This window comes from Suricata suricatta, chromosome 2 (genome assembly GCF_006229205.1).
Source record: "Suricata suricatta isolate VVHF042 chromosome 2, meerkat_22Aug2017_6uvM2_HiC, whole genome shotgun sequence".
Taxonomy (NCBI): domain Eukaryota; kingdom Metazoa; phylum Chordata; class Mammalia; order Carnivora; family Herpestidae; genus Suricata; species Suricata suricatta.
This window is the reverse complement of record NC_043701.1, coordinates 181821151-181845153: the sequence shown is the minus strand read 5'-3', so window position 1 is coordinate 181845153 and position 24003 is coordinate 181821151. Positions and strand designations below refer to the sequence as shown.

Below are 24003 nucleotides of genomic sequence, written 5' to 3'. Positions count from 1 at the left end.
GCTCGAAACCCAGCTCTACCATTTCCCCCCCAACTAACTGAGCCGGTGCCTCAGTTTCCCAAGAAGTAAAGTGGGAATCTGAGTAGCACCCATCTCATTGATCTCAGAGTATCAAAGCACGTGCAAAGCTTCTGGGTAGTGCCCTGTATGCAGTAAGAACACAATGTTGGCTCCTACTGGTGTGCACTATGGAGTCCCTTACTTAATAATATATAGATTTCACCCCAGATAGATAGATTTAGCTCAGAGCCTGGTGCATGCTTTGGATTCTGTTTCCCTCTCTCTGCCCCTCCCCCACTTGTTCGCGCATGCCCCCTCTCTCCCTCTCTCAAAAATAAACATTAAAAAAACTAAAATATGTATATATAGATTTCTATAATTTATTACTTTTTCAGATACTAAAATGTGTATAAACACTAGAAAACTAAAGAGAAGACATGTAAAACATCCAACACTTTATATTTCAAAGACTCACAGACTATGTGGCTGAACAGACAATTCGCTATGAAATGACTTTGCTCTAAAGCCCCACACAGAGGGGCCGTGTGTACTTTAGCCAGGTCACCTAGACGTGCCGTTGCACAACCGTCATCGTGGGCAGATTCCTAAAGTCATGAACGAGTGCCCCTGGTCAGGTCAGTGTTTAGACCGGGTCAAGACCATGAACAGGAAGGAAGAATTCTTGGAGCCCAGATGGGGAGCACTCAGACATACTCCTCACCCCCCGGGGCTGGTGCCAGAGGACAGTCTGGGGGCGGGGGCGGGGAAATTCCACCTGCTCCCGCTGGGAGAGAGCCTGGCCAGACTTCCCCTCACTCGTCCAGGCCGGAGGGCCTTCCACGGTCTTCAGAAGAAGTTCGGGGGTGCTGGCTTCCTCATTTACAAAACAGGGATAATATTTATTCTATCAAAGGAAGATGGTTGCAAAGGGTTATATAAAAATAAGGTGGTAACAGTACTGACTCTATTTTTGGTTCCTGTGAGGTAGGTGGGAATTTTAAACAAGAGTTGTAAGTAAGAGTGTGCGGTCTTCCATTTCTTGGACACATTTTATGAACCTGGCATTTTCTTTCGTAACACAGCAGCTCATGCGATCACTGCAGAACTGCCCAGGAAGGTGCTATGCCCCTGATTCTCAGATGAGGTGCAGAGACTCCCCCAAAGCCCTGGATCACATGTGAAGCAGACTGAGGGTCTCATCCTGAGCCTCATAGCTGATACCTTTTCACTGACCACAAAGGTACATTCTCTTTTAGCCCCATTTACACTAAAAGGGTCAATAACATACAAGACGCTTCTTTTGTTTTTGGAACTCAGAGCCCCCACCATTCCTGGTCCCCCACCACACCCCCGTCTCCTGGCAATGGCCTCATGTTGCAACACTGGTGGGAGTGGGTGTGTCCTGAGAATCACAGACAGGGGCTCAGTGAGAGCTGTGTGTTCATGGACTGTGACACAGGTACCCTCTGGTGGGGGGTGTTGATTACAGGCAAGGTTGTGCATGTGTCGGGGGAGGGGGCATGTGGGAAATCTCTGTGCCTTCCCCTCAATGAACCTAAAACTTCCTTAAAAAAAGTCTTGGGGCACCTGGGTGGCTCAGTTGGTTTGGTGTCTGACTCTTGGTTTTGGCTCAGGCCATGATCCCAGGGTCATGGGATCAAGTCCCACATAGGGCTCCCCACTGCGTAAGATTCTCTCTCCCTCTGCCCCTTGCCCCTGGTTGTACTCTCTCTCTCTTAAAAAAAAAAAAAAACTTCAAAAATCACATAAAAACTAAAATAAAAAATGGTACACAATGCATGATTTGAGGGGTGCCAAGTAACCACACCTGTGTGGTGCTGACCCGTGAAGGCTGTGACTCAATGTCTGAACTTGAATGGAGTCCAAGGACTAGATGAAAGAAGTGTGGAGGTGCTTGAGTGGCTCAGTTGGTTAAGCCTCAGACTTTGGCTCAGGTCAGATCTCAGGTTAGTGGGTTTGAGTCCTGCGTCAGGCTCTGTGCTGACAGCTCAGAACCTGGAGCCTGCTTCTGGTTCTGTGTCTCCTTCTCTCTCTGCCCCTCTCCCTCTCATGCTCTGTTTCTCTCTCTATCAAAAATAAATAAAACATTAAAAATTAAAAAAAAAAAAAAGACAAAAAAAAGACGTGTGGAAGCTTCCCAGTTTGGGTAGTTTTACTGTAGCTATGCAGGAGGAAGTGGCTATTTGTAGGAAATCCACACGACAACATTGGGGGGTGTGAGGTTAAGAGTCCTTTGTACGGTGTTGCCAGGAATGAGAGGCAGCGGAGCAGCAGCACAGGGAAACAGAAGGGGGAAGAAGCAGGCAGCCTTTGGGGCTGATAAGTGGAAGGAGGAGGAAGTGCATGGAGAGAGAACCGTGCAGTGATTATGAGGACGTAAGAACATAAAAATGTGCCTCGTCAGAGCACCAGCTGCCTGGAGCTCTCAGTGAAGGCTGCCTCCATCATCAGGCACTCAAGCCCTCTCCCTGGGGGTCGGAAGGGGGGTAGGCTTCAAGGTGGAACAGCAATCCATGTGCACTTCACACCTGCTAAGGGGCAAGGCTCCAGGATGGCGGCCCAAAGTGTGTGTGGGCACCAGGGAAGCACCCCGGGGACTTAGCTTGTGAAACAGTGAGCAAGAGTAGCGTTAATGGACGTGCTGGGAAAAAGGAGCCCACACTCACAACAGCTGCTCTTCAAAGACATACCACTCTACCCACCAAGCAATGGGTGAGGCTGACGTGGATAAAACGGAAAAACCAAATGAAAGACACACAAAGAAAGACCTGAATATTCCTGTATGGGTGGGAAAAAATAAGTACCGCAGAGTATTTCCCCCATACTGTAACATTTTCCTATATTTACTTATAAATTCAAGAGAGCTCCAATTAAAATAAAAGCAGCATGTTTAAAAAGCGAGGTTAACAAGCCGATTTTGCATTTCATATGGAAGAGGAAATACGAAAGAAGAGCCAAGATAATTTTGCACTAGGACACTAACAGCAAGCCCTGGTTCTCCTAGCTGGGTATAAAACCAGTGGGTAATAACACAAGAAACAGAACGGATACACACACACATTTGCAATTATGTTTTTTGATGGTGGCATTTTAAATCACTGGGAAAGAAGAACCTATTCATAAAATGGGAAAAAGTCAAGTTAAACTCTTATCCCTACCACTAACTAGAGAAATTCCAGGTAGATCAATCATCAGGAAGGTTAAAAAAAAAAAAGGCAGAACTATCAAGGTATTAGCAGATACTAACTACATAAAATTAAAAGAAATAGGTACATCTATAACACTGAGGCAAAGAAGGATTTGCCAAGCAAAACATAAAACCCAAAAGCCATAAAAGAAAGGACAGATTCAACTGCAGAAAAATTAAAACTTTTATATGACAAACTGTAACCCACGTCGAGGCTATATTAAGAATTTCAAATAGCCCGACAGGACAGCCAGTAAGTATTCTCAGCCTAAGTAGAAATCAAAGAAATTCTAACAAAAACAAGAATCAATGATTTTAAAGAAATTGGTATTGGAGGTAATTTGAAACAACGACTGCTCTCAGAGAAGGTGAGCAGGGTTGCAGATTGCTGCAGTCACACTTTATCAGTGTCCATTCACGTGCAATTTCATACCACTCGGCTTGGCAATTATGCTTCCCGAGCCCGTCTTACAGCAATGCAGCACCGAGATGCTTTGCTTGCAGCGGGGACCAACTGGAGCATTCCATAGGTCATCAGTGCAAAAGTGCCTGCACAGATGTTGGTTCTGTTCTGTCACATTTCGCAATGTGACAGAATAGAAAAAAAATACAGAATATAATGCAATTTGTGTTAAGAGCAAAAGAAAGCGCACACAGGTCTGGATAAATGCATCGACGGGCATCAGGATTAGTAGAGAGTACACAATTAGTAAAGAGTCACTCTGCAAAGAGGAAAATGGTGGGCAGGGGTCTTGTGCATTTTACTCGATGTGCTGACTTACAGCGCATGAATATTTTACAATGAAAATATATCTGTGCTTTTAGGATAAGTAAAAACAAGCAATAAGCCGAGAAAATGATAAAAACTTAAATGTCGTAAAGAATAGGAACACTTCTAGATGTACAGTTCTGGATCTATTATCATATACTTATATTCTATAATGCAGATAAAACAGACATTTAAAATTTAACAATTATAAAAGAGATATGGGAATACGTTCCTTCTCAGTGAGGTATCCTGCCCAGGAAACTAATGCCATTGGCATCTGGACGCTTTTCTTATTAGCAAACTTTAGTCAACTAAGTAATACTGATAAAATAATTATTAGCAGAGATACATGGAGTGCAGTGGAAGGGACAGCCATCGATACCAACGCGTGGTGAATCATCCAGGCAAAACCAGTCCTGATCACTCACACACACACATGCCACCACCCCTTCCTCCCCACCCTCTGTGAACACTGAGGGAGCAGGGCCAAAAGTGACAGATGGGCTGACAAAAACCAAGGCCAGGTCCCATAGGGTCAGTGCCCGGTAAAGGCCAGGGCAGGTAGCATGGAACCAGGAGAGGACCAAGTTCTAAGCGCCGGCAGAGCTCAGGAATGTGAACCTGCTCTGCTGAGCCTTCCCTCCCCACATCAGGATGGTCTGGATCTGAGACGGTCCCCTTGGTCACAACGGATACCGGTGGCCCCCCTGCTCAGATCCTACGTGTCACTCTGATTCAGTACTTTTGCTCTGAAACAGCTCCATCTCTGTCCTTGTGAAATTGAGCAAATACTCCAAAGGCATAATTTTCAATCCCTGGATTCCAGCGGTACGTCTTGTAAATTCCATTTCCATACCTCGGATGGAAAACCAATTAAGTTCGAGGATTAGAAATATAAGATATTGGCTCAGACCAGCAAGTTGTTTTAGCATGATTTCCCGACCAACAAAGGGCATGTCTACCTCTCCTCTTACCTGTAGCTCAAAGTTGGCTTGATCCAGAAATTTTTTGTTCAGCATATCTGCATACTGATTAATCGCTCGCAGAAAGACTCTGAAAGATCAAGGGAAAATTACATAATTACACACTTACGCTCTGGCACCTTTGTAGGGCTTGGCATTTCAATTAGATACAACCCAAGACTGTCTGGAAAGTGAACTCTCTAAGTCCTGTGAAAAGCTGGGAGGTTGTGCCAATAAAAAGCCCAGAGAATTATATGCAGATGTTCTCCAAATTAATCAAGGAAATTAGCACATGCGGAATAAAAGAAACGGACCAAAATAACAGTGTCTGAAAGTAATTTATGAAAAGTATCACTAAAAACCTAATTTAAAAGAAAGAAAGAAAGAAAAGGTGCCAATTAAATCCTCTTCTCAAGTCACGGTGTCTTCATGGTATTTTATTAAATTGGTCGTTGCTTAGTTGGCTCTTTAAGCGTTGGAAAGCGCTCTTGTACGCCATCTCTCAGGCTCAGAGCAGTTGGGTGACGTATTCAGAAGTACGGCTTATTTCAGTGTCATCTGTCCTGTGATCCAAATGTTATTTTGGCAACTAATTACTAGTTGAAACAAAATAAAGAAAGATGTAGAGAAAGAAAGAATGCTCACAGGAACTTTAATTCATTGATCCATCGATAACGCACAATTTTAAGCACCAGGAGCAAAATAGCGCATCCTTCAACACCTTGAGTCTGACGTTCCTATGAGGAGATCGGTCATTTGGAAGGTTATGAATGAGCCCCGAGTACTAAGCCTTCCACCAGCTTGTTCATCCTGTAGATTTGTTTTATTGCCCTGGAGGGTGTTTACAATAATAAAGCTCAGTCCAGATACTTCTTTTTAAATGACCCTTCTCCCTTTGCACTAAGGCAGGATGCAAGAGGAATTAGCATTAGGTCACGGATAATAAACTTAATTACACTTCCTCTGTTTAGACAGCAGGAAGCAGCCAGAGAGGGTAAGAGAAATCTAGGTTACTTCCCAGGAACCCGTGCTCTCCGAAAGCACTATCTCTTCAGCTGTGCACGGCTGGAGAAACGCATCCCTGCCTGTCTGGAGCCACGAGAGGCCAGGTAGCCTGGGAGGAGGGAGAAAGGGGCTCTCCACCTGGGGCCTTAAGGAGGGCTCCATCCCCTCCCCCAACACCGCATCTTCTCTGGCGCTCCAACTGCCGGCAGCTCTAAGAAAGGGGGTTTGCAGACAGCACTTCATTCAGGAACCTCTTGGTTGGATCCAGGGCCAAAACAGGTGTGACAAATGGCCTGCACTAGAGTTTTCCATCTCAGGTGCCGAAGAAAAGTGTGGCAGGAGTTGTCTAAATTCCTCCCTGGTGACATTAAATAGAACCAGAAAGGAGGCATCCATGTTTTAAGGGACTCCCAATGGCGGGACGCAGGGATCCTGGCCCTGTCCGTTAACGGGGAGCACAGACTGGGAAGTGGCACCATCAGCCAGAGGGGTGGCAAGTAGTATGGCTGTTGGATGCCCAGTTGAATTTGAAAAGTAGCTCTCATGGCTGACTTTTGCGATTTATTGAGAAAAGCAGAATACAAGGCACTTAGGGCATCCTGACAGATTAATACAGGACCAGGATGAAAATCACTAAATTACAGACATGCCTTGTGCATATATGACACCGGGAGGCCCTAATCAGCCTTCCGGTCCTGGGCAGGGGTCTCCCGGGCCACAGTTAGCCCTCAGACGTACAAGATGTGTGGCTAAGGAGACGGTGGTCTGCCTTGCCCCTGTGACCCTTGGCGATGGTGTTCAGAGAGCATCTGGGGACCTGTATGCATTAACCTTGGCAACCCGAGAAAATCCCACTGAATGTCAGTGGGGCAAGACCACTTCCTGTCATTACAGGGGTGAGTCCCATGCAGCACAAAGACCTTGGGCTAATGACCACAAACACATTTCGCCCCTTAATTTGTCCTTCAGTTTCAGAACTCAGCTATTCACGAGGGTACCCCAGGGTCCCTCTGAACTTTAAGGAAGACCCCCCCCCATCCCTCTTTGACAATAAAGGCAAGTTAACCGGACCATGCATTATTACTACATGGTAGTTATTCTGCCTCAAGATCGCACCCAAACAGTTACAATATGCTACTTCTAATTAAGATCTGGAACAATTTCAGCTGGTTAAATAAAGATATTTCTCAAAATGACTTTTTAAAAAAATATGGCATGCTGAAACACTATGAAGGCCAAATAAAAACTTTTTAGTGAACTGACATGGAGAAAGAGCAGGGCTGAGAGAGATTCTATAATTTAGATTCACTATAAATTTTTTAAAACGTGAGGACAAAAAGCAAATAAGAATGTGAGTTGTAGCAGGACACCTAAAGGGAAGATCAAATAAAACCCATCATTAATGTCATCAACAAGGACAGGCTGCTCGGGCTTAGTGCATCCAGGGCCACACACTTCCTAGAGAACCATACACAACCCAGGACACACACGAATTATCCCCCACAGCCCACACTAGAGGGGATTAAAAACTGAGCAATGCCAAGTACATCTCAGGATCAATCAATGCTCTAACAAGGCAAAAAGAAACATAAACAGGGGTTCACTTTGACATAAGAACATCTTTTATCTGCTATAATTCATGGATTATTTCTAATAAAAGTTCAACTAGAGAAAATAAATAAGAAAATCACATTAGGAGCTTCTGCATAACAATCTGCTTTCAGTCACAGAGGACTATGGAACGAATCACAAACTAAGCTGAGTGCCTGGACAGCAGGATGCCTTTCTAGTTTGAGATGAAGAGTTCAGGCTGGTTCAACACAGCTCAAGATCAAGTCTTTTTTGCTCAGAAGCAATGAAAGGGAGGGTGGGTGTGAATGGGCTGACTCTGAAGCCCTGGTGACCACGCTGGGCCCTGGTGGGGCTGGGCTCAAGGACAGGGAAGGCCGCCAGACTGTTCCCAAATACTCCTGTCTGCTTATTCATTCATGTGCCTGCAATGCCAAGTCACCACCCAGCATGAATATGTCCCCTCGGTGTCTACTAGGAATAGATGGATGGGTAGGTGGGTGGGAGGGTAGATGAATGGATGGATGGATGGATGGATGGATGGATGGATGGATGGATGGATGGATGGATGGATGGATGGATGGATGGATGGATGGGTGGATGGATGGGTGGATGGATGGATGGATGGATGGATGGGTGGATGGATGGATGGATGAATGGATGGATGGATGGGTGGGTAGGTGGGTAGATGGATGGGTGGTTAGATGGATGGATGGATGATGGATGAATGGATGAGTAGCCCAGAAGATCAGACCCTAACCTAAATTAGAAGGCTCAGGGAAGCTAGAATATTTGGTAGCCACTGATTTCTGTGGAATCCTTATATTCTGAGTAGATTTTTCACTGTGGGATCTAGCTCTTTTGAGTTTTGTGTTAACCAAATTTATTAGGCATTTGGCATTTATGGTTGGGCAGTGTTCCATCATTCTTGCCTTCACCTCCAGAGCTGGTCCCCTCATTCTCTTCTACCTCCAGAACTAGTCCCTCATTCTCCTCTCCACCTCTAAAGTTAGTTCCACATTCTCCTTTCCACCTCTAGAGCTGGTTCCTTCATTCTCATCTCCACCTTTGGAGTTGGGTGCCCACTCTCCTCTCTGCCTCTGGACCTGTTACTTGATGCCAGGAACCTTGTCTTTTACGTATCAGGATCCCCCAAACCATTTAAAAGGACCCCTGGGCACTATTAATATTCTGAAGTATTCTGACCTAAGGGACTATCAGCCTCTACCTGAACTAAAGAACCTCTCTGAGCCAGTGGTGTGTCCAGGATTGGCACCAAACGCAACAGAACAAAAGCAAACGAATACATCCTGGGGCTGCCTTCACGCAAAGACAGAATCCAAGCTCCGCATCCGATATTACCATACACAAGCATGGGGTGCCATGAAGAGAGGTCACACCTATTGCTCCCCATGTTCCTAGCTCCTAAGAGCATGAGAGCAGGGTGCTGCAGGGGAGGGAGGGTGCCAGCAGGGCAAGGTGGGAAACAGTACACACTGGCGTTGGCACTGCTCTGCCAGAAAACTGAGGGACTCAGGAGATAAAGATTCATAACTCTGGGGGCCAAGCAAGTTATGTCTATTCCCAGGCGGGAAGATTAAGTAATTTCTAAAAACAAAGCTAATGGTGTGAGAATCAAATGCTTTCATGGATGTTATCCCACACGGTCGAAACGATTAAGAAAAAGTGTGCGCCCGTATTAACAGTTATTTTCAATCATTTTTAATCTTTGGATGACCTTAAAACCTAAAATCTTGGAAGATAAAACCAAACACACTAATAAATAATGTAGAGAGAACCACAGGCCAATTATGTCATCTCAAAAAGATTAAAAAACCCAGAAGGTCTATATGTATTTTGTCGAAGACATTCAAATTATTCAAAGCCAATGACCGCAAATTTTGTTTTCAATGGCCGCAGTGAAAGGACTGTATTTATCTCACACTTCTTGGTAACTGATTCTTGACTCCAGGAAGTCCAAGCCATCATCTGTACCAACCCTGTTACGATGTTCTCTATTTTCAATCATTAGGGGCCAGTGTGAGGTAGAGCTCATTCCCAAACCTCATACAATTAAAACAAGCAAGCAAGCAAACAAACGAACAAAAAACCAGGAAGTTTTCCTAATCTCCTTCTCTTCTGCCTGGATGGTTAACCACAGTGAACTCCCAATAGAAACAAAATGGCACACTGTAATCCTTAATGATGTCAAATATAAACCGGATCATTGTCCACATACCCACATACATACATCCAATTACAGTCTTAATCCAGTTCTTTCTATCCATCATCTATCACCTATCTATTCTCTTTTTCCCTCCCTATCAATCAATCTTTTCACGTCCGTATAAACACTTAGGCTCAAAAACTTTATAACCCCTTTGTGTCTGTCTCTCATCTACCTGTCAACCATCCACCCATCGAGTTATCCATCCTCTTCATGTCCAGGTAAACATTTGGCTAGAAGACGTTCATAAAGTGGCTCAAGTTTTTGAGATTCTCGTATTTTCAATGAAAAGTATGCACTGTGAAGCCCCTGAGTTCCCTCGAACCTTGAATCTAAGGGTCATGTTTTTTAACTTTGAGATTAAAGGTAACAAAGAGCTATCAGCACATTGTACAAAGTCATTTTAAAACCATGATCTCCACTGACACTTTATAAAACGTTAAGTGCACTAGGTAGAAAGGGGCAGACATGCCCTGGAGTTCTACGCTTTGACACATCTTTAGGAGACAGGCTGGGTGTGTGCAGTGAGGTTCAGTGGACGGAGGCACCTGCAGAGATCTGAGCCCCTCAATCACAAGCATTTCACACAGAAAATCCTGCAGGCCTTGCCTCTGCGACCACATCCCTTACACGAAAAGGGACTTGAATGCCGAGCAGGGGACTTTCCCAATAAGCTGTCTATTGGAAAGCCGTGTGTTTGGAGCAATAAAAAGTAGCACAGTCCTAAATAATTACGTGTTAACTGAGTAGGGGGGAACTCAGCAAGCGCCGCATAATCAGGAGCCACTCTAACTATTAGAAGTTCCTGGCACACTTACAGTCGCTAAAATGACTCGATCATGATGGAGCCTCAGGCTCTTCTAGCATCTCTGTTACTCGGTGTTTGCTGCCAATAAAGCTGGAGGGTGGGTGCCTCATTACGACACAGGGAAAACCAGCAGGAAAGGCACTGAACTCCGTAGAATACAAAGCCCCATTTCTCAGACGGTGACGTGGTGACGCCGTGGGGCGTTCCGTTCCTCCCGTAAACGTACTTTATGCTCTATGATTAGATTGTACAGTTCGTTTTGAGGGCATTTCAATACCTCTGGCATTAAGACGAGAGATGCTTTGGGGTGAAAAAAAAAGATGCATCTTTTCATGAAATGTTTTGCCCAAAAGAAGGGGAAGAAAGGACGGAAATTCAAAGTGACAGATTCTCTCCCTGCAGAACAAGGAAAAGGAGCTGGAGAGCTGCCTGAAATGATTCGCGCCTAATTCGGGAGCGCAGAAGCAGGGGAGACTTCGGAAGACGTGGTCAAGAGATGCGGAGAGAGTCCCTTCAACCTGCGGGTGGGAAGGAGACCACGTCTCACACCTGGCAGAGTGGCCCTCCGCTCAAGGCGGTGACAACACAGGGTCAGCCACTTCCCTTCTGGGGATCCCGGGTGGGCAAGACCCAGGTGCACGAGGAAGTGACGTCTAAGCAAGACCCCGGGATAGGACGCGCGGAGCGATCCCCAGAAGGCGGGGCACCTGGCTGACCTGCTCCCACATTTGCGAGTTGGGGCCTAGTGGGAAGACCACCATCACGGGAGGGAGCTGTCTGGAAATGAGGCAGGAGGGGTGGCTGGTGTCAGACTTGTGAGAGGTTGGGAATGCAAGGGGACATCTGCATGTGACACATGCAGGGGACATAAGGCAGAGAAGGAGCAGTAAAGTCAAAAGATCCAACTGCCATTGTTTCCCGAATGCATTAGAGATGTTTCTCTTCGTGAAGACTTCCTGATTTCTCTTTTCAAATCAGGTTGCAGCATCTGTCAAACATTGAACTAAAATCCAAAGTGCTGTGAACCCTTCCGCTGGCAGGCCGGCTGAGGCCGGCTCAGTCCCTGGTGCAGAGAATTCCCAGGGGGCACCTGCTTGGGACAAAGGCCGTGTCACCCCTGCTGTGTGATCCCCCAGGGGGGCAGAGGTCTCGGTGCCCAGGAGCCACCTCGGGCTGATGGTGAGAAGCTCTGATGGTAACCAGGACTTGGCCAGTCCTGTGATGCCTGTCCTGCTTGGCCACCCCTCACCTCTGCCGCTTTGCAGGGTGAGCATTCACTGAGCAACCCGCACATGCCCAGCGACTTTGGTCACTTCCATAAGAATTACGCCATTTAGTGCTCCCAAGTCCTGCCGGGTAAGAGTTACTCGTATCTTACGCAAAAGGCTCCAAGAGACAGAAAGAAGCATGTGATCCCGGAAGGGCAGAGCAGGCTTAGACCAAGGCCATGACTGGTCAGCACATCGTGCAGCCTTCCTTGGGAGGCTCAGTCAGCATGATCAGCACAATACAAATAAATCCCTGCGATTATTCTGCTTTTACGTTGTATGAAGGAAACTTTCCAACACTCACAACAGTCGACGGCATACGAGACTCACACAGCCTCCACACGGCTTCGCTGATCTGCAGCGTTTCATCTCCCCCCACGTTATTGCTATTATTCTTTTTCCTGAAGGGTGTGATTTTCAAGCAGTTTCAGGTTCACAGCAAAACTGGGTGGACAGCACAGAGTTCCCACGGGCTCCTTGTCCCCCTTCACTATCGGCATCCTGCACCCGAGGGTGAGCCCACACGGACACGTCATTATCACCCCAGACCTGTGGTTTACATCAGGGGGCGCCCGCGGTGCTGCGCGTTCTGTGGGCGGAGACGGATGTGCAGCAGCGGGAAGGCACCCTGCAGGACCCCGCGGAGTCGGCCCGGTGCCCGAACATGCTCCGTGTTCCCCTCGTGTGCCCCTGGCAACCCCCATCCTTCCGCTGTCTCCACAGTGTTGCTATCATACAGAAAGTAGCCTTTTCAGATCGGCTCATACTGTTATTATCTTATTTTCTAAGTCCCCTTTTGCCAGGTCTCAGATCCTTAACGCTTAAGGTGCTTTGTGGCAAGGGCCAGCAACACGTTCTCTTGTTAGGCTCTTTGCTTCCGCAGCTTGGCGGCAGAGTGCCTGCCTTCCCCAGAACGCAGGGGCCGTTGACAGCATCAGGGCACACAGTGCCCTGCACTGCTTGCTGATGCGCAAGACGCGGCCCCGGCCACTGACGGGCTGCGCGGTTTTGAGTAGGTCACTCTGTCCCCAGAGCCTCGGTCTCTATCTATGCAAAACGGCTACTGGGGCGCCTGGGGGGCTCAGCCAGTGGACCATCCGACTCTTTATTTTGGCTCAGGTCGTGATCTCATGGTTCATGGGATCAAGCCCTTGTCAGGCTCTGTCCTGACAGTGTGGGACCTGCTTGGGATTCTCTCTTCTTCTCTCTCTCCGCTCCTCCCCTGCTCACGTGCCTTCTCTCTCTCTCTCTCAAAATAAATAAACTTAAAAAAATTTTTGAAGGCTTATTCAGTTTTTAGAGACAGAGAGAGAGATAGAGTATTGATGGGGTTGGGGGAGGGCAGGGAGAGGGAGACACAAATGGGAAGCAGGCTCCAGGCTCTGAGCTGTCCGCACAGAGCCCGACGCGGGGCTCAAACTCATGAGCTGTGAGAGCACAACTTGGGCTGAAGTGGCACACTTACCCAACTCAGCCACCCAGGCGCCCCAATAAGCAAACATTTGTTTAAAATAAAAAATGAAATGGTTATTAACACCGACCCCTTAGGCTTTCAGGGAGTCCTGGGTCTGCAAGGTGGCAGGGGTCCGTGAATGGCACTGACGACCATTATAACTCAGACACGTACAGGTCTGTCAACTACACACAGACCAACGGGGATAGAAATCCCCCACCTGCTATCCTCACCAAGCTGGCTGTGTGAAAACGCGGCGCCCCCCACCCCCACCCCGGCCACAACACTCCCTGCCCCCCACGCTTCAAGATCGCAAACTACAGCCTCATAACCCATTTGTGTAAACGAAGTTCTTTTTCATAAAAACTTTTAAAGAACTGTGGTGAAGTGCATATAATGTAAATTTACCATCTAACCATTTCCAAGCATACGGGTCACCGGCATTAGGTAGATCCACATGGTGGGGAAGCACCACCCCCGTCCGTCCACAGAACGCTTGTCTTCTTCCCAGACTGAAACTCTCAACCCATTAAACGCTCCCCAGTCCCCACGCCCCCAGCACCCATCCATCTAGTTTCTATTTCTAGGAGTTTGCCCATTCCAGGTGCGTCGTGTAAATGCAATCATACACTACTTGTCCTGCTGTGAACCGCTTGGGTCACTGAGCATAACGTCCTCAAGATGCATCCACGCTGGAGGTGTCAGAACCTCCTTCCTTTTAAGACTGAAAACTACTCCGTTGTGTGGACGGGCCACACGTCATCTATCCATCTACCTGCAGATGGACATGGGTTTGCCCCCATCTGGGGCTACTCTGAGTAACGCGGCTGTGAACACGGGGGCACGAGTATTTGTTCACGTCCCTGCTTCCAATTCTTTTGGGTCTATTCTCCCAAGCGGGATTGCCGGATCACGTGGGGATAGTCTTTTTAACTTTTTGAGGAACTGTCACACGGTTTTCTACAGTGGCTGAGCTAGTTCACATTCCACCAACAACGCATAAGGATTCCCATAATTCCACTCCCCAGCAGCCCTTGTGAGTTTTTGGTTTTGGTGATGGTAGCCGTCCTCATGGCTGTTAGGTGATATAAATGAAGTTTTATTAGAACACAGCCATACCCACTCATGGAGGGATTCTCTGTGTGGATCTGCCACACAGGCTAGAGGGGGGAGGAAGGAGGGCCAGGGGTGACCAGTGCCCCATCCGCTGGGCACGGGTCCACACTGCCAGGGCAAGAGCATGTGTGAGATTACCAGTCACTGGAGTTCTGGGCTCCAATGTGTGAGATTATGTTACTGGAGTTTTGGGCTCCAAATATATGGGAACGGGAAGTAGAGGTCAGGCATGAGGAATTAGGAGCTTCCGTTTGGTGGTGAAATATTTTGGAAACAGTAGTGGTGGTTGTACAACATTGTTAAAGTAATTAATGCCAATTTATTCACATACAGATGGTGAACATGGCAAAATTTAAGTTATACACATTATACCACAATAAAGAAAAAAAAAACACGAGAAGGAAAGGGAACCAGACATTTCCAGAAATGGCAGCTGCGGGAGTCATGATTTTGTATCCATAACTCTATCAACAGTGTGACTCAGCTCCAGGATTGAACACACACACAAACGCACACACGCGTTATTTAGGAATAAGAACTTCTGGCCTTTTCCCCCCAAAGAATAGAGTTGCTCAGATCTGTTCTGGGAGTAGGTGAGGCGTTAATAAATGAGCACAAACATAAACAAACAGGAATAATAATAACAACAACAACCATCCACCCAGAGCCCTTTATGACCCTGGTGTGTCGCTTCTCACTTAATTCGACACATGACCGTCAGTGGTCACAGACGTGACGTGCCCTGGATTTACTGCGAGTCCACGAATGGTCCATCTCTGCCGAGTCTTTATCCCTACAGCACCAAGCGACGTATCTTTTCTAGAACAAAATATAGTATAATCGAATCCACCGAGTGAGCCCAGGAAAACCTTAAGTGGTCAGAGGCCTTGAGCCTACTGTAGGGTTCAAGGCCGAAATTCTAAGGAGAATCTGGGATCATCACAAAGGAGAAGGCTTCTTTCCAGTGATTTCATGCTTGGAATATCCCAGGCATGCCGGGAATGTATCCTGTCATTTCCAAGGCTTCCTAAAGGGCACTGCCATCATTTAGCCAATGAACGTAACTTGCTTTAGGTTCGTTTGTTACAGGCTAAACACTGGGCCACGTTGTTTTGCCCCTTTGGGGGCCCAGGTGCTCGGGAAGGTTCTGAATAGGGTGACCTGGCAGCGAGTGACGTTGTCCGTTTCCCCACCCGTGTTGGTGTTTGGTTACTTCTACTCACGACTGCTTTAGTTTCCCTCTCACTAGGCCAGGTGGGCCTCCCTGTGCATTTGTCCCCCGTGGAGAAACACATGAGGATGCATGGAAGCGACACCACTGAGGCCTTGGGCTCTGTGCCTAAGTCACGTTCCTCCCTTACAGCCTGTGCAACCTTGGGCAAGTAAGCTAACCACTCTGAACTCGCGTCTTCTGGTGCGCCGGGGGGTTAGAAGAGTCTGTTTGTAAAGGGCCTGGGTCGTACTCCCTGTTCAGTGAGTGGCAGCTACTATTGGGAATGTGGTAAAGACACAAAAGATGAAGGCATTGGTCTTCTTTCTCGCTATTTGTTTTGGAAGAGGCGCCCAGAGGACAGTGGGCAGAGGAAAAATTAGGAGACCAGTGTTCACAAAATCTCAGCTGCTGGCAAGCTCTTTTCTAGAAAGACAAAGGCTTATACCTGAGCTCAGCTCTTTGATTTCATTGTGGCTCAGAATGGTCATCACTCAAGTGTTGAGTGTGTGGCGCCTTCTTCCGCCATATTTGTCCATGGAGAGCAGCTCTGAGACTTTCTTGGGCGGGGTTACCTTCCCAGGGTGGATGGAAATGAGGGGCTGGTAAGGGCTGTGCTCAGGTCCTGAGGTCGCTTTTCTAACAGAACCAGAGACAGAGTGTCAGTGCAGGGTGGGGACTCAGCCCTGGCTCCTGGCTTGACAAGTATCAGGTGAAGGTCACCTGTCTGGGGAGGCTACCGTCTTGGCTGGGTTTCTGCTAGAACACAAGTGACCCCAAACACAGCAGTTTGAAACAGTGCCCACTGATTAGCTCTCTGTCCCATGGGTCAGAATTCCCTGGAGGCTCAGTGGGACCTTCCGCTTCAGGTCACAGAGCGCTCAGGAGAAGGGCCAAGGTGGGTTCTCGTCCAGAGGTTCTGATCGTCCAAGCTCATCCAGGCTGTAGGCGAAAGTCAGTTCCTTGTGGTCGGAGGTGGGGGGTCCTTGTTTCCCTGCTGACTATCAGCCAGGATGTGTGCTCTGCGTGTCAGGGCTGCCCACACTCCTCACGGGGTCTGTCCAGCTTCAATGTTATAACCTTCTCATGCTTCGGATCTCTGGCTTCCTTCTTTGCTACCAGCCACAGAAAACTCTTTTCCAAGGGCTCTTGTGATTCCCATGAGGCCCACCTCCCTATCTCAAGGCTAATTATTAAGGTTACTGATACGTGCACGATCCCTTTTTCCATAACAAAACTCACAGGAGGGATCATGCATGAGGTTCACGGTTCCACACACACTCCGGCAGGGAGATTCTATAAGGAGGAGGGTCTGGGGACCCTTGTTGATTCTTTAGAACCACAAACCTCAGTGCCATACCAGGCTTCCTGGGCCCTGCTCTCGTTCTCCTGTGGCCTGAGACTAAGCCTAGAGGGACAAGACGTCATCACGGAATTCATTCTTTGGCTGGCTCCCATGCCGCCCTGAGTGTGACAAGGTGAATGACCCCGTGTTGGTCAGGGGACGTTAGGAGATAGAGCTCAGATACTATCCTGAGCCAGGTCCTGTGAGAATGAGGTGACTCTTTCAGGAGGCCACTATCTGCAATCCACTGAGTGATACTTTTTTTCTTTAGTGTTTAGTTATTTGTTTATTTTGAGAGAGAGAGAGAGAGAAAGAGAGAGAGAGAGTGAGCAGGGGATGGGCAGAGACAGAGGGAGAAACAGAACCCGAAGCAAGTTCAAGGCTCTGAGCTGTCAGCACATCAAACCCACAAACTGTAAGATCATGACCTGAGCCGAAGCTGGATGCTTAACTGACTGAGCCACCCAGGCACCCCCACTGAATGACTCTTTCTTTTAACTGGCATAGCCTTATTCTAAGCCCGTAATGTCATCTGATGCCCACCTTATTTGGTCACCAGATTCAGCGTGGCAACCCAGACCAAAAAGCTCAAGAACCAGATGATGATTTTCTTCCTCATACAGTCCACACTGTGTACTTAAACAGTCATTAACATTTACATACTTCCTCTGATCCACACTAAGCAGACCAGGCTGTTTCTTGACTGAGGGTACATTTCCCACACCATGTTATAACCTCAGGCAGGGAAATAAAAAATTGAACAGTATCATTTCCAACGTCGGACAACATCCTCTCTCAGAGGTGGGCAAACCATAGCCCGTGAGCCAAGTCTGGCCCACTGCCTGTTTCTGCAAATAAAGTTTTACTGGCACACAGCCATGCCCACTCACTTATATGCTGTAACAGAGAAGGCATGGCCCACAAAAATGAGACTATTTCTATTATTCCATCAAATGATATTCAAGGATAAAAGATATCATTACCTACTCCTACCTCTAACAACAGTTTCCACTAAGGTCTCTAATGAATCCTTCCCTATTTTCTAATTAAAGCCTACTTCTTTCACTATTAAGACCATCTGATCTTGTTTATTCTTTCCTGGATGATACAGTCAGCGTCTCCAAATCCTTGACCATAGCTATCAGATAACTCTCAGCGTTCCCCAAAACGGAAGCCCTGGAATGAGATTTGGAGGCTGGGTTCCCAGCCTCGGTTGGTGTTGGAGGCAGCTGGTGTGCCGGCTAGAGCAGGGGCTCCAGGGATAAATGGTCTGTGAGGAAATCTAGGCTTTACTGCTGACCAGCTGTAGATATCTTCAGCTGGTGTCCTTAGATCCCTCATCCACGAAATGGGTATCAAGAGTACATCTACTTGCTAGGTGGTGAAGATCCAATGAGCTATCATGTGTGCAGTGTCTGGAACATTTTTGCCAATGGTAAGTACCACGTAAGTGTTAGGAGGTCTGCAAATCACTGTCAAGTACTTCAAAGGAGAACACAAGTTTAAGGCATCCACTAGTAATCAGCGGGCTGCTAACTTTTTTTAATGTGTATTTTATTTATTCTGAGATGGGGGGGAGAGCACAAGCACAGGGGTGGGAGGTGGGCAGAGACAGAGAGGGAGAGAGACAGAGAATCCCAAGCAGGCTCTGGGACATCAGTGCAGAGCCCAATGTGGGGCTCAAATCCATGAACCTTGAGATCATGACCTGAGCTGATATCAAGAGTCAGACGCTTGGGGCGCCTGGGTGGCTAGTTGGTTAAGTGTCTGACTCTTGGTTTTGGCGCAGGTCATGCTCACACAGTTCATGAGTTGGAGCCCCGCACTGGGCTCTGTGCTGACCTTGCAGAGTCTGCTTGGGATTCTCTCTGCCCCTCCGCTGCTCACATATACATTCTCTCTGTTACAATAAATAAATACAATTAAAAAAAAAAAGAGTCAGACACTTAACCAACTGAGCCACCTAGGTACCTGGGCTTCAAACTTTTAATCAGAAAACCACATCCCAGAGGAGTGCTTTGGCTCTCCTTATCTTGATCCAAAGCAAAAACATGAGCATAATAATGGTTAGAAATTATTTTCTTTTGGGGCACCTGGGTGGCTCAGTCAGCTGAGTGTCAGATTTTGGCTCAGGTCATGATCTCACCATTCCTGAGTTCGAACCCCACGTTGGGCTCTATGCTGACAGCTCAGAGCCTGGAGCCTGCTTCAAATTCTGTGTCTCCCTCTCTCTCTGACCCTCTCCCACTCATGCACTCTTCCCTCCCCCTCTCTCTCTCAAAAATAAACAAACATAAAAAAATAGAAAAGAAATCATTTTCTTTTGTGAATTTGTGCTTCCGCAATGAGAACAGATAATAAAAATGGGCTCACAGTTGAAACGAATGATTTGTAAGGCACACAGATGAGCTGAAACATTTTAGGGGCTCTCCCCCAGAGATCTAAGGAGCCTGGCATCATGGGACAGAGCCTAAAGCCTGAGCCTGTGTTCCAGGGTTACGTCACTGGTTTTGAGGACCCTGGATGCCTGATAATGACTGTAGGCTTCAATGAACCTTGCTTCCAGAATATTTTCCCAGCCTCTAAAATTACAGAAGGGTGGGGCTTCATGATTGTACCAGCTGGCGAGAAGTGTTTCTCTGTAACTGTCTGTGTGGCTGACTTCGCTCTGAGACTGGCCTCCGTTAAAAGCTGGTGGCAAAGAACAGGTGGCTTTCACTCATTTTTAATGAGGAACAACTAACAATATCTCAAAAAAAAAAAAAAAAAAACAAAACCCTAAGACTTGCCTTTGGCCAGCTCCCAACGACGTGGCTCTCCCCCTTGCAGACGTGTGACCTACCGCTGGACTGGACCAAGTCCACAGCCACAAAATGGGCCATCCACAGGACAACACGTGCACCAGGCTTCAGTCCCACCCGGGGCCCCGTGGGGGCAGGACACGCGCTGCCTTCTGGAGCTGCCCCTCAGCAAATAAACTTTCCAGGCATTTCTGAATTCTCATATTGGCAAGCTGTTTAACGAATGCCCAATTAATGGCAAGTAGGAGAAGACAGGCAGATGACAGTTAGGGCCGCTTCATGTGTCCCCGGAGACGCAGCTGGTGCTAAGCTGTCAGCCGAATTTGAGATGGGTTATTTCTGCTCAGCCCGTTGTCTCTGTCATTTCAGAGCCAGGGGCTAAAGGCATCAGAAGCAGGTGTCTCTTCCCACAAGGGTCTCCTCTCACTCAGTACTCACGTTACACTTCTCAGTGGCCTTAGTACCTTTGTTTTCCTGATGCTTCCCAGTCCGGTGACCACACACAGCTAAGCTGGGGAGAGCCGCGGACTTCTGCCACCTGGAGAAACACGAACCAGCTCTGTGCGAGCGGCACCCTTCCTGTCACCTCGGCCGCCATGCCTCACCGTGGAGAAATGTGCAGGAGTCAGACGGCACAGGGGCGAATTTCACAGTTGACCTTGACACCAGCCAGCAGCCGGACAAACAGTGGACAGCGCCAAGTGCTGAAATGCACGGCAGGAGAAAAGCAGGAGCCTGCTTCACACACCAGGACAGGAGAGCTCACACATCAAGCAGTTTTGGGGGCATCTGGTGGGCGAGGGGCTCCAGGTGCTTTCCTCTACGCGCTGCCACGGCAGGTGGGACCCGATGCATCCATGATGCCAGCCCTGGGCCCAGCCGGAAGATGCGGAGCAGCAAGAAGCAGCCACGTTTGCGGCCATCTTTGTCCCCTGCCGCAGCTCCCGGGCCACGGGGTGGTGGGTGGAGGCTGGGGCGCAGACTCGGCACCCTCGCCGCCGGGGGGCGCCCCGCAGGTCTGCCTGGGGGGCCTAATGTCACCGCAGAGGCACCTTTATGGAGAACATCCTGGGTTCCAGGAAATGCTGTCAGGAACGACAGTTCACACACAATGGGCTGAAAGGAAACACGTGTGTGTTGCTGGGGCCCCAAAGTCCGTGGGGGGCCGGCCCCAGGGCAGGGGCCCTCGTGGAGAGGCTGGCAGTGCGGGCGAGGGGCCAGAGCACACAGGGGAGCGGGGCCTGGGCAGGGCCACCACACACCTGCTGGCAGCGTGGCTGTGGCGAGGTCACGCCCCCAGCCTTCCCAGCAAAGAGGAGCTTGCTCACCGCTGGAAGCAGTACTCGGGGCAGGCGGGGCCAGAGAACTCCAGAAGGTCCTCGGGGGTCTGTGCAGACACCACGTCCCCCACTTTACCCCCGCACGAGGCAAGGCCTGGGAGAGAAGGGCTTGGAGAGAAGGGAGGGCGGAGGAGGTGGCCCGTCCGTCCTTCCTCCTTCCTTCCTTCCCTTCTTTATTCCTTCCTCCCTTCTTTCTTTTCTTCCTTCCTTCCTTCCTTCCCTTCTTTATTCCTTCCTCCCTTCTTTCTTTTCTTCCTTCCTTCCCTCCTTCCCTTCTTTATTCCTTCCTTCCCTTCTTTTTTTCTTCCTTCCTTCCTTCCTTCCTTCCTTCCTTCCTTTTCTTTTCTTTCTTTTGGGATAGAGAGAGAGGTGGGAGCAGAGAGAGTTTCAAGCAGGTTCCACACTATCAGCAGCACAGAGTACAATGTGGGGCTCAAACTCACGAACCATGAGATCATGACCTGAGCCAAAATCAAGAGGCAGACGGTTCACCAAAAGAGCCCTCCAGGCTCTACCTATGGGAAGTGACTGCAGTTCACCCTGTAAGTGTTCGACTTGATTTTTCTAAAGGATTCTTGGGGCTCTAACGTGCGGTGACCCAACAACATTCAGGGAGCACCCTAAATTTGCAAGACTGGGACGGGCACCAGAGATGCTCTGATCAAGGGCCGGACACAGGCTGTGCCGCTGACCACTTGCCCTGCTCAGCCTTCCGCACCGCCAAGCCCTGCCCCAGCCGTGAGCAGGACAGTGTCAAGGGGGACAGAGGGCCGAAGGGGCCAGGGAGCTCCACAGAGAGGAGGGCGGAGCCCTTTCAAGAATGAGGGATTCAGAATCAATGCCCTTCTCAGTTCCTGGGTTGAGTGGTCCCACTTGCCTAAAGTGTGAAGCAGCATCAGAAATCTATAAATGCAATGAGGCTAATGACATTTTTACATCAAGATAAAGAAAATCTTCATGAAACTGCCATTTAGAACACAGTCCACAAATGTCAAGTTAAATCAAGAGGAGGGTGCAGCCCTCCAGCTTTGTGCCGACTTATTCGCAGGGCTGTAGGCGGCCATGACCTGGAATCTCGGACCCAGGCCTGACTCGGGCTGGAAAGAGGGAAGGCCGAGGACAGGGAGAGTCAAGCTGACGTGTGATCGACAGAAGGGAGACCAGCAGTCCTAGTGTTTGGTTTTTTTTTTTTTTTAATGTTTTTGTATTTATTTTGAGAGAGAGAGAGGCAAAGAGAGACAGGGAGAAAATCCCAAGCAGGCTCTGCACTAACAGCGCAGAGCCCGATGTGGGGCTCGAATTCACAAACTGTGAGATCACGATCTTAGCTGAAACCAAGAGTCAGAGGTTTAACTAACTGAGTCACCCAGGCGCCTCTGGCATGCTTATTTTTAAGTAAGCAATTCAAAAGTGATATTCCTGAGTGTACTGGCTTCCTGTACCATTTTAGTTACTACAAGTTAGTGGCTTAAAACAACCCAGGTGCGTTATCTTACAGCTCTCGTGGCCAGATGTCCAGAATGGGACTTCCTGGGCTAAAAGCAAAGTGTCAGGAGAGCTGCACTCCTTCTGGGGGCTCTAGAGAAGGTTCCAGAGGCTTCCAGGTTTTTGCCTTTCCTGGCTTCTCACAGTCCATCTGCAACTGTACCAGACAGCCCCTACCCTGTAACATAACCACTGCCAGGATCCGGGGATGAGGTATGGACGCCTCTGGGCACCTCTTACCTGCCTACCACACGGAGTAATTGAGCGATCTGGTACTCAGAGCACCTTCGTTGACCCAAGGAGTCCAGACAGTGCATTTCTCCAGCTGCCGCTACCTGAATTACTTCCCAGGGGTTTCTGTTCCCCACTAGCCCTTCCACAGCAATGACCCTACCTCCTGGAAGGCAGGACCCACAGGTAAGCTGCTTTCTGTGTTACCCATACCACCCTGTGCTTCTGGGTTCCCAGTTAACATCTGAATTAGTGATTACTGATTACTGATAACCGCATGGGAATAACTGTCCGCCCCTCACGGCCATGGCACTTTCCACACCGAATGGTGGGAACAGTCCAGGGACCGGCAGCCTTCTTCCATAGAAAGCAAAGAGTAAGGGAGGCTCTGCAGGCCAGGTGGTCTCCACAGCAATGATTCCATGCCACTGTTACAGCAACAGCCAAAGGGAAAAATCGAGTGAGTGGGGAAATGGCTATGTGCCAATAAAACTTTATTTATGGACGCTGAAATTTGAGTTTCATGTACTTTTTGTGTCATGAAACACTCTTCTTCTTCTGACTTTCTGTTTTCAACCACTTAAAAACGTAACATCCATTCTTAGCTTGTGGGCCACAAACAATAACAAGAACAGTAACAAAGATGACCACTGTGGCAGGGCCACTCTGACGCACAGATCACTGCTTGCCAGCCTCTGGCCCACCTCCCATTGCCTCCTTCCCACCCTCATCTCTATCAGGAGGGGTGCCCACACCGTGATGGGGCTTGTGCAGGCTGGGAACGGGGGACGGGCAGAATGCGGGCTGCGGGAGGAGGGAAGGCTGTCACTGTCCCGGCGGTATTTACAGAGGTTGGGGGGTGCCCTCAGAGTGCCCTGGCAGGAGTGAGACCCAGGGTTCAGGCTTCGGGACCCAGGGTGTCAGCCAGGTCTGGGATCAGATAAAAGGTCAAGGGTGGGATACATATTTGAAACAGAATCTGAGTTCACAAACAAATCATTGAGGAATGGGAGAGAAATTCTAGAATAAGAAAAAGACTTAAAAAAAAAGGAAGGCCAAGCATAGAGACTCGGGGACTCTAGCAGTTCTTCTGGGCAGCAGAGGATGAACCCTGGGGGAGACTGGATGGGGTGCAGATGGAGGGGAGGGGATGGAGGGGGGAGGAGGTGCGGGTAGGGGAGGGGGTGGCGGGGAGGAGATGGAGAG

At 48.5% G+C, this 24003-nt stretch overlaps 1 protein-coding gene across 1 annotated transcript in view; it reads right to left on the bottom strand.

Moving 5' to 3' along the window:
• Positions 1-24003, bottom strand: part of DOCK1 (dedicator of cytokinesis 1) — a 435479-nt gene that overhangs the window by 101887 nt on the left and 309589 nt on the right. The window contains exon 27 of the mRNA XM_029920619.1: positions 4952-5030. Coding sequence (XP_029776479.1) covers positions 4952-5030 — 79 coding nt within the window. The remainder of the gene's footprint in view (positions 1-4951; positions 5031-24003) is intronic.